At 53.2% G+C, this 10,965-nt stretch overlaps 1 protein-coding gene across 1 annotated transcript; it reads right to left on the bottom strand.

Moving 5' to 3' along the window:
- Nucleotides 1-6,907: 6,907 nt before the first annotated feature.
- On the bottom strand, nucleotides 6,908-9,401 carry LOC113984272 (immunoglobulin lambda-1 light chain-like). Its single transcript, XM_027714171.2, has 3 exons — nucleotides 9,340-9,401; nucleotides 8,882-9,211; nucleotides 6,908-7,221 (listed from the first exon to the last, which is right to left on the bottom strand). Exons 1-3 carry the CDS (start codon nucleotides 9,383-9,385, stop codon nucleotides 6,908-6,910), a joined length of 690 nt encoding a protein of 229 aa, XP_027569972.1. The 5' UTR covers nucleotides 9,386-9,401.
- Between the last annotated feature and the right edge of the window lie 1,564 nt (nucleotides 9,402-10,965).

Genomic DNA, 10,965 nt, shown 5'->3' with positions numbered 1-10,965 from the left:
CCTGTGTCCATGTCCTGTGTCCATGTCCTGTGTCCTGTGTCCCTGTGCCCGTGTCCTGTGTCCTGTGTCCTGTGCCCGTGTCCTGTGTCCTGTGTCCTGTGTCCTGTGTCCCTGTGCCCGTGTCCTGTGTCCCTGTGTCCCTGTACCCCTGTGTCCCTGTGTCCTGTGTCCTGTGTCCCTGTGCCCATGTCCTGTGTCCTGTGTCCCTGTGTCCTGTGTCCTTGTGTCCTTCTGCCCGTGTCCTTGTGCCCCTGTCCCCTGCCACTGTCACCTGCATCCTTTTACCCCTTTTCCTTGGGTCCCCCTGTTCTTGTGTCACTGTCCCCTTGTGTCCTTGTGCCTCTGTTCCCTCATGTCCTCGTGCCCCTGTCTCCCCTGTCCTCATGTCCTCGTGTCACTGTCTCAATGTCTCTGTCACCCATGTCTCATGTCACCTCATGCCCCTGTGCTCCACATTCCCCTGCTACTGGCCCTTGTGTCCTTGTACCACTATTCCTTGTGTCTCCATGCCCCTGGCCCCCATGTCCCCTGTGCCACTGGCCCCTGTGGCCTCATGCCATTGTCCCCCATGTCCCCATGCCACTGTGCCTCTGTCCTCATGCCTCTGTTCTCAGTGTTCCCACACTCCCTGTGCCTTTCCATCCCCTCCACTGTGCCCTCTGTTTCCCCCATGTCCCATCATGTCCCCCTTTAGCCCTGTCCCCCCAGGTTCCCCTGAGTCCTCCATGCAGTCCTTGCCCTCATGTCTGTCCATGTCCCACTATTCCCCACTGCACGGCCCCGTCCCAGCCCCTTGCACCCACAGGACACAGGGCAGCTGCCTCATGAACCTTCCTGGGTCCAGCCCGGGGTGGTCCCAGCCCCAGCTGGTGAAAGAAGGGGCCCAGTTGGTCACAGTGAGCTCCACATGGCTGCAGACCCCCAGTGCCCTCCAGTACCAGGCCAGGGTGTGAGGGGCACCCAGATGGTGGGACCAGTTGCCAGCCAAGGGGGACCATGGAGGGCCCAGGCTGTGGCTCTCCACAGGCATTGGGGGCCCAAAATGCTGGGCAGGAGCCCTGGGAACAGACATCCCAGCACAGGGTCCACATTCCCTGGGGGACCTCTCCTGGCCAGCTGTGGTGTCCCCAGCAGAGGACTGCAGTGGCACCAGGCAGGGTCTGGCAGCAGAGACCGTGTGGGTGGTTTGACACCAAAGTCTCAGCACACACTGGGCAGCCCTGCTGGGACCCCAAATCTGGGGAGTTTTATGCCTCTGCTGGGAACGCTGGGCTTCCCTGGCCGTCTGGGAAAAGAACATGGAAACACAGCCATTGCTGAAATGGGGCTGGAAAACGGCTTTTTCCCGCTCCCGCCCTGCCAGCGGCACGGCCCAGGCAGCGGTGCTCGGGGTGCCACGTGCTGGAAAGTTTGTGCCGAGGCAGTGGAGCGTGGAGAGGCCAGGGCTATTCCTGGCTCCCAGATGGTGTTTGGCTGAAGCGAACTCTTGGTTTTGGCGGGCTGTAATTTTAGCACAGCCTGTTCCCGCGCTGTGGGGCTGTGGTCAGAACAGCTGCCAGTTCAGCTGGGGGGCCACCATGCACATCAGCACCCCCTGCCCACCCACAGCCAGCCCAGGTGCCCGGCCAGAAGTGCCCAAAGCATGGCAGAAATGCTTAACCCCAGTGTTCTTCTTCCCTGCAGTGGCTGCAGAGGAAGGGGAAAGGGCTGTGGCTCTGGTGGTGTGTGTGCACGGTGAGGAGCTGCCAGAGAGGGTGTCACTTGCCAGGGTAGAATCATAGAATTGTTATGGTGAGAAAAGCCCTTGAAGATCATCGAGTCCAGCCTTCAACTAACACTGCCAGCTCCACTGTTAAATCGAGTCAACAAGCACCACGTCTGTAGGGTGCAAGGTCCAGCCTCAGGGTGCACCCCACATTCCCCTCTGATCCCCCCACCCTGCCTGCAAAAGCAGGTACTGCCCACCCCGGATGTGGAGGGGGGAGAAGGCAAATTTGGCTGAAAATCCTCCCTAACTGGGTGAGTCAAACCCTCATGCTCCCTCCTAAGGGCCTGGTGAGGACCACAGCAGCTGCCCCTGTCACACCCCTCAGCCACCACTGCCACAGCCTTGCTGTCACCATACCACCACCATCACCCAACCTAGAAATTTCTTAACATTAAGCTAAAAAAATCCACCCTGGGAGTTCTAATAAGGGCTGCAATTCAAGGACCACCTTTCTCCAGACAGGCAGCACCAGCCCTGCACTCAAATCTTTCTCCATTAGCACACCTGTCTGGGGGTCAGCAGCTGTTTACCCCAAATATGAGAGAAAACAAGGGTTTGCTGGGTGCCCAGACCAGGCTGAGGCTCTGCTGGAAGTTGTGTTTTATTACCACAATAACCCTGAGATGATAAATATTTTGAAGTAGAAGAAAGGTGTTTATTTTTGAGTTAGTTCATCTTGTTTACAACCTGTTTAGAAGCCTGGGCATTTATCTTTGGGGCTGTTTACTGGGCTCTCCCCAGGCTGTTACAGGGTTTCATACACATTTATATAACCCCCAGCAAGGTATCTTCCTGCCAGCTGCATGTGGTGTCAGTTGCTGTTTTGACACAGCTATGCAAACGGTTGCTCTTGTTTTCACAAATGGGCTTGAATGCTCAGGTTCTGTTTTTACTACACCAGCCTCCAACATTTATTTATTTCATTTAATTCCCTTTCAATTGCAGGGTGATAAAACTTGGCTTTGGGCTCTCTGGCTGTCTCCAGCTGGGTGTTTGACCCGGGGTTGCCCAGGGGTGTTTGATAGTATTTTTTCATAACTTGTATTTTATCATTTATATCTTGTATTTTATTGATGTATAACCTGTCTTTTACTCATTTATTACCTGTCTTTTGTTTCTCAGACTTGGGGAAACTTGCCCCACATTTTGTGAGCCTGCAGGCTGCCCCTGTACCTTTCAGAAAGTTGGACTGAGGGATGAGCCCAGTACCTTTCAGAAAGTTGGACTGAGGGATGAGCCCAGTGAAAGGGCTGCCTGGCAGCAGGCAGGGACTAATTAGTTTAATTCAGTTAATGAGAGAGGATTCAAGGTGACCTGGCAGCAGGGCAGCAGCAGGAAGCCTCAGGCTGGTCCCCCTGTGGTGGTGGCCAGGGTGAGAAGAGTATGATGGGAGCAGTGTCATTGTCTCCCCTGGCCCCAAACCCCACAGGTGAGGGGTCAGTGGTGCCCAGCCTGGTGGGCCTGGATGCACTGGGATCTCTGGAGGGGGTGTGTGTGCATATATGTGTGAGCATGTGCAGCAGCTGGGACATCCCACACTGGGGCAGGGACCACCCTGTTAGGCAAGACCCCACTGGGGGTCCTGCCAGAGACCCTTCAGGGGACATCCAGGCTGTGGACACACACCCTACCACGGCACAGAGTCCCACTAGCCTTGGCAGTGGCCCCCAGTGAGTCCACCATCCACCTGGTTCACCACTACCACCACCACCCACCCTGCCCATTTTGGGCAGCATCAGGCCAGCCCAAGACCTCTCCCCCCAACTCAGGGACTGACGGCCCCACAAGGTGATGGCCTTGCAAAGTGACAGCCTGGCAAGGCAGAGGCAAGAGCTGCCACCATCTTAGGCTGAGCCAAGTCAGGGCGTGGTGCTTGCTTGTCTTCACACGTCAGCACCCACTGGAGACAGTTTCACTTCCCTTTTTGGGGCACCCTTTCAAATTTCTGATTGGGGACTGTAGTGGGTGAGGGATAAATTTAGCCAGGGGATGCCCCACAGTCACACAGCTGCATGGTGAGGCTGGCTTTGGGGGGAAATGGGGGGGCAGTGCTGGCGTGGCACAGCCTGGGCTCTGAACAGCCTTTCCCCGAGTCTTTCAGGGCAGGCGGCTACGTGAGCGGGGGGAATGTCAGGATGGGGTGCAGGAACCACCAGCTGCCCCTGCAGGTTCCTGGGGGCTGCACCCCCAGCTCAGGCAGGGCAGAGGCCATGGAGCTTGGCACAACTGCAGGACCAAAGCGAGAGGACTGTGCCGTCCCCCCCCACGGCCGCCCCAGTGGGTTTGGCTCTGCCCCGCTCCCCCCAGCCTGGGCTGGGCTATTCTGGGCCCCTGCTCTTGCTTTTGAGTTTCAGCCCTGCTGCCTCCAGGAACGTGGCTGTTTGTGGGGCTGCAGCTGTAGGGGGGAACAGGCGGGGACCTGTCCCCTCTGGCTGTGCCACGTCGCCCAGGTCTCTCCAGATCAGGTGTTTCATCAGCTGCAGGTGCACTCACTCTGCTCCTGCCACGTCCCCACAGAGACACCACCTCCTCCTGGCACAAGGCACTGGGACTTGCATGGCCTGGGGAAATCACCCAGTCATGTGCAATAAAAAAAGCAAACCAGATTTGTTTTTTGTGTGACAAAGCTGGCCAGAGGTCGTCCCATGGAGAGGGAGTGTTTGGGGAGCAGAGCAGAGCTTTGCCCTCAAGGCTGGGGGCAGCGGTTTGGTGTGAGGGTTGGAAGAGCTCATGTGATCCCACACAATGCCAATAAAGTTGTTTTGGGGTGCAAAGTTTCTGTTGGCACCTCAGGAGGGGTCAGGTCCTGCTGCCAGCTCCCTGCCAAAAAGCAGGAGGGAAGGACTGTGCAAATGTGTGGGTGTGGCACTTGGGGACTTGGTTTAGCAATGAACATGGTGGTACTGGGTTAATGGTTGGACTTGATGATCTTAGAGGACTTTTCCAGTCTGAATGATTCCATGATTCTATGAATTGAATCAAGTCTTAGGAAATGCTGGAACCCAGGGCTGGCAGTGCTGGGAGATCCCCGGCAGCACTGGGAGACATGAGGCTCCTTTTGCCAGCAGCAGGACCACTGTTTTGTTTAGGCCATCACTGCCCAACCTGGTATGTCCATGGGAACAAGAGATGGATGAAAGAAACTCAATTCCCCTCCAAGTTCCTCTTCAATTTGCTTTCCTGGCAGGTTTGGTGTTGCTGCCCCAAGAGAGCCCAGCGTGGGGAGTGCCCATCCCACAGGGATGGTGTTGGCTGGCTCCTAGCCTGCCCAGGGCAGGTGATTGCCAGCAGGATGCAGGGAGGAGACATGGGGGTTGTGGGTGTCCAAGTCCCTAGGATGGGCTTGGGGTCTGCCCCAAGTGGGGCTGACCTCTGCTCCTTGCTGCTCCTCAGTCTCCATGGCCAAGCTCCAGACATCCTTCCTATGCTCCAGTATCAATACAAGTTGGGGGGAGAGAGAATTGACAGCAGCCTGAAAAGGATTTGGGGCTCTTGGTGAATAAAAGCTGGGCATGACCTGGCCATGTGCACCTGCAGCTCAGAAAGCCAACAGTGCCCTGGGCTGCACCAAAAGCAGTGTGGGCAGCAGGTCGAGGAGGGGGATTGTGTCCCTGTACATCGCTTTGGTGAGACCCCACCTGGAGTACTGCATCCAGCTCTGGAGGCCCCAACATCAAAAGGACAGGGACCTGTTTGGGCCTGTCCAGAGGAGGCCACAAAGACCTCAAGAGTGCTGGAGCACTTGTGCTCTGAGGAAAGGCTGAGAGAGTTGGAGTTGTTCAGCCTGGAGAGAGAAGGCTGCAGGAAGAGCTTTTAGCAGCCTTTCAGTACTTGAAGGGGGCTTATATGAAAGATGGGAAGAGACTTTTTATCAGGTTCCCATGCAACAGGACAAGGGGTAATGTTTCTTAATTAAAGAAGGGTTGATTTAGGCCAGATAACTTACTGTGAGAGTGGTAAGGTGCTGGCAGAGATTGTGCAGGGAAGCTGTGGATGTCCCATCCCGGGAAATATTCAAGGTCAGGCTGGAAGGGGCTCTGAGGAACCTGATCTGTTTGAAGATGTCCCTGCTCATTCCAGGGAGTTGGACCGGATGATTTTTTAAGGTCCCTTCCAACTCAAACTATTTTACTGTTCTATGACTCTGTGTCCTCAGATGGCACCTGCAGGGACATGTGCCAACCCAAAACCTGTTGGGGTGAGGCATCCCACTGGCACAGCTTGGGGAGGAGGATGTGGTTGGCCCATTGCCCCTTTCCCAAGAGGCTGGTGAGAACTGTACACAGTGTGGCTGGGCACTCCCACCCCCTGTCCCTGGGGTGGCTCCTGCCTGCTCTGATGGGGTGACAGCAGCAGAGCACTGGCACTCTCAGCATAAGCATGGCCATCAGCCCCTCCATGTGCTGCAGGGCCACAGGGAAACTTCCGCAGGGCTGGGCTGGAGAAAGGGCACATGGCATGCAGGAGCCCATGCTGCTGTGGCACAGGGTGCAAGGGACAGATCGGTGCATGTGCTTGACTGGTGGCTACACTGGCACCCCTATTCTGGCAAGTGCAGGGGTGAGTGAGGAAATGGGGGCAGAGCCAGGGATGGCAGCAAAGGGACATGTCCCCATGCCCCCACCTCGGGCCACATGTTCCTGCAAGGCACCCAGAGGGCAGTGGTCAAGGGACAAGGATGGCACAGCCAGCGACATGTGCTTGATGATGGCATGGGGGTTTAGAGCAGGCTGTGCCCCAGGCTGCTCATCCCTTGGTCTTGGCCATGCAGGGGGGTTCATTGGGGTCCCCAGGGTTGAGCAGAAGCTGCACAGAGCCCCCCCAATATAAGTGTGTGTGTGTACACCTGTGTGTGTTCCCATCCCACCCACTGCCTGGTGGCACTGGGCTGACACCAGCCCGTGCGTGGGGAGCGGGCGCGTTGGAAGGACACAGAGACAGGGATGCTGAGCCAGCACTAGTTCAGTGTCGGTTTTTATTTGTCTGACACTCAGAGTGGGGGGACAGGAGCAGGGGACAGGGGGATGTGGGGAGCGAGGTGTGTGGCTGGGGTGAGCCACTGTCCCCAGAAGTGGGGAGGAGGGAGGGAGCCAGCAAAGGGCCGATGGATGCAAGGAGGTCCAGGTGGGTTTAGGGGCACTAGGATCTGTTCACTGTCTTCTCCACATTGCCAGCCTCGTGCTTGACCTTGCAGGAGTATGTGCTGTGACTTTGCCACTGGTTGGCATCCAGTGACAGGTAGCTGCTGGATAGGTACTGCCCGTTGCTCTGCCGCACGAGCTGACTGGTGTGCACGTTATTTGTCAGGAGGATGCCATCAGCCGCCCATTGCATTTTCACACGGTTGGGGTCGGGGTCTTGTATCAGACACACCAGGGTGGCTTGGTTCCTCTTCCGGAACTCCTTGGGGGATAGTGGGAAGAGGTGGGGGGTGGGAGGGGTCTTGGGCAGGCCTGCGAGGGAAGAGAGAGGTGTGGGGTCAGAGAGGGCCCTGTGCCCCACTACAGCCCCTGCCTATGCAGCTGGCACTACCCACAAACCCTGCTTCCCCCACAGCCAAGACCTTACCACTTATAATTTCAATGTCCTTAGATTTGGGAAATCCATCCAGATATTTATTTATTTATAATTTATATATATAATCTTTATATGTAAAATATGTGCATATATGTGTGTGTAATGCATGTACACATATACATACATCCCATATGGACTTCTATATATGTTTTATATACACTACCTGTACATATGTGGGCATATACATAGTATATATTACAGATATATACAGCTAATACACAGAATATTCATATTAAAGATCACACCTATAAAGTATGTGTGTAATGCATGTATACATCCCATATATTCTTGTATATGTGTTTTATATACTCTATCGCTACCTATATGTGCATATACATAGCGTATATTTCAGATATATACAGCTAGTACACATAATATACGTATATTAAAGACCACATCTATAAAGCATACAATATACTTACATATGTGGTACATATCATTATATGAAATGTAGAATTCTGTAAAACGCATATAACAAACATTTATGCAATTATGCCTTTCCTATATGCAATATATATTACATATTTTTATTTATAATATGCATAGCTAAATCTCTAGTTATTTGCCACAAGCCTATTTCTTTCCTTCTGCAAGGCCATTTGTTTTAAAAAAATAAAATTTCATAGGCAAATAACTCTGTTTTCTGCCCAGTTCTGCTTTCAGACAATTTCAGACTTGTCTCAGAAAAAGCACAAGGAAAAATCACACAAAAAAAGATGGAGAAAAGACATTTGGTCTTTCTGAGGTTTTTCTGCTGCCTCCTCCAAGGCACAGAGTCTCTATCTCTCTCTCATTTTATTTCTATCTCTCTCTATTTCTATCACTACTCAAAAACCAGGATGACTCCACCATTAAAAAATTTCTGCTTAAGAATGGTCAAAGAAGGTTTTTTTTTGATCTTATTCCCCAGTAATTTGGTTCAAATTGGGATTTTTTTATCAGATTCTTTTTAAAATTACAGACAAATGACATTCCCGGCAGCATTTTCAACACATTAATCCCCATTTTTGACATGACTTACCTGGACAATGGGCTCTTTGGGATACCCCTGAAGTTTTTTATTTAAGAACTCAGGGACGAGCTGTTCACGGCTGTCATTTCATAGCCCCTGCACCCTCAGCCACAGGACCCCACTGAGGAGCCCCTTTCTCTCACAGACTTAGTCCTCAGGACTAAGAGTTGACGACTTAGATTTTAGGCTGACAAATTTCTTTAACAAAGACAAAAATTGCCTCTTTTCGAGACCTAAACTGAAGTTTTCCTCTTCCTGAGACCTCAGACATATTTCCTGGTTGAATTTTAAGATCTTTCATGTCAGAATATACCCCCAGAATCCCTCGTGGCGTGAGCTGGAGTCCTCAGAGTCCATAGGGACAAGACCCAGCCCAAAACACTGCGCTTTATGCCCATCCCCAAACGGACGGCAGACCCCAGCCCAGCCCCAAGTCCAAGAAAAAACCCAAATCACCAAAAATCGACAAAATGTCACAATTTCACACCGAGGAAGGAAAGACCAAGAAGAAATTGGTGACTCACCTATGATGGTCAAATGGGTCCCGGCCCCAAATATAGGAGCATTACTGCTGCTGTCTCTGCCACCACAGTAATAGACAGCCTCGTCCTCGGGTTGGACCCCAGTGATGGTTAATGTGCCCGTGGAGCCGGACTTGGATCCGGAGAATCGCAAAGGGATGTCTAAGGGGCTGTTGTCATTTTCATAGATCACAGTGAGAAGGGCACTTCCTGGGACCTTCTGCTGGAACCAGTCATACCTGCCACTGCTCCCAGAACACAGGATATTGACGGTGTCTCCCACCCTGTGAGACAATGAGGGCGGCTGAGTCAGCGCTGCCTGGACCAGGGAACCTGAAAATGGAGAGGAGAGAGAGGGGAAGACGGGTCAGTCAAAGCCCCAGGGGCGCAGATACTGGGCAGAGGGATGGGACCCCTGTGCCCAAAGGCCCATCCAGGCACAGCAAGTCTGGCCATGGCACCTGAGGTGTGGGCAAGCACCGCGAGGAGGAGAGGGACCCAGGCCATGATGTGATCCCACCAGCTCCACGTCCTCACAATGATGGGGCTGTGCCGTGGACCTTGACTCCCTTTTAAGCCTCTGCCCCAGCAGGACACGGCCCCTCCATGAAAATCTGATCCTGCGCTCACGGCCGGATCCTGCCCACGCCTCTCTCGTCATCTCCCTCCCCGCTCCACGCACAGTCCCACCACCACAGGTGCAGCAGGGCTTGTCCCTGGACACTGAGCGGAGACACCTCCCAGCTCCAAGCCAAAATTCACCCCCACAGACCCCTCATTCCCAGTTCAGGCTGAGTGCCTGCAGGACCAAAAGCCAAAGGGTGAGGGAGAGATGGACACTACAGGCAGAGGGGGACTGTCGTGGTTTAAAAGAGGCCCCCCCCAGAGCTGGAAAATAGCTAGTTCCAGGAGTGGTGTATTTTGGCGCTTAGTCAATCACAACTTGATGTGCCTCTGTGTAAATGACATAGTACACAAGCTGGAAAATAAGCTTGTTTGTGTAGCTGGAATTGGAGAGATGCCATGAGATAGAGAAAGAGACCAGGGGCTCTTCCCCCCTGGTCCTGGCCAAGGGGCCAGGTGTGGCACTGCAGCCGGCCCTGACTCCCCAATGAGACTGGTGGTCAAAAGAAACCCCGAAAATTGTGGAGGCCCCTGGACTGTGGCATTTTCTTCCACACTCGCAGTGAAGGGGGGAAAACTGTCAGCAGAGGCAGCATGGAACAGTGAGCTGCAGCCGGAGCTGAGACTGGGTTCTGCCCAAAAGACTGTGAAGCAAAGATTAGAGAATTCCAGACAGCAAGAGGAGCTGCCTGGCGAGCAGCAAATATGACATGGAGCCAGACCGAGAGACGTAGGGACATCCTGCGGAGAGAGAGCTGAATGAGCAGAGAGATGAGAAGCCAGCTGGAACCATTTCTGGGGTAAGAACTGAGTCCAAAACCCCCAGAACCCTCTTGACCTGGGAAAGGAGGGGTGGAATCCTGCCTAGGGGACCCCCTGAACCTCCCGTGAAAGGAAACCTCCATGGAGCAGAAGATAAAGACTTTGAGCTTTAACTCCCTGTACCCTGTGGATGACGACCATGGTGATAATGAGCTTGTTTCCCTCGAAGCCCAAGGGTGAGCCCCTCGATTAGAACCGTGGGGCTGAGTGGGGGTGAGAGAGAGACCCCCTACACTTTGATGGAGAGAGAGAGAGATTTCCCAGCTACGGTGAATCGGAACTGCTGCCTTAAAGATGAGAGAAGAGACTGTGCTGCGCTGAAAGTGAAAAGACACCTTCTTCCTCCTGGACTTTATCAGGGGAGGGAGGGATGGTCTGTGTAAATACATTTTTTTATCATAGAAGAGTTATTGAAGAATGTTATATATATATTGCTTTATAGTTTTTTATTCTGTTAGCAATAAATTTTGATAGAATTCCCCATGCTGAGTGTGTCTGCCGGTGTGAAACTTCTCTCAACCTTGGAGCAAATTTTGAGGGGTTTGAAAATTGGCTTTTGGGGGCTAAAACCACAACAGGGACAGAAGCCATCACAGGTCCCAATGATGCCTCTGGGACAATATGAATCCCCAGCACTCCCA

Source organism: Pipra filicauda, unplaced genomic scaffold, assembly GCF_003945595.2.
Source record: "Pipra filicauda isolate LSUMZ 115617 unplaced genomic scaffold, ASM394559v2 scaffold33_size4404698_pilon, whole genome shotgun sequence".
In the NCBI taxonomy this organism is placed as follows: Eukaryota; Metazoa; Chordata; class Aves; order Passeriformes; family Pipridae; genus Pipra; species Pipra filicauda.
Note: the sequence above shows the minus strand (reverse complement) of the source record. Positions and strands in the feature narration are given on the sequence as shown.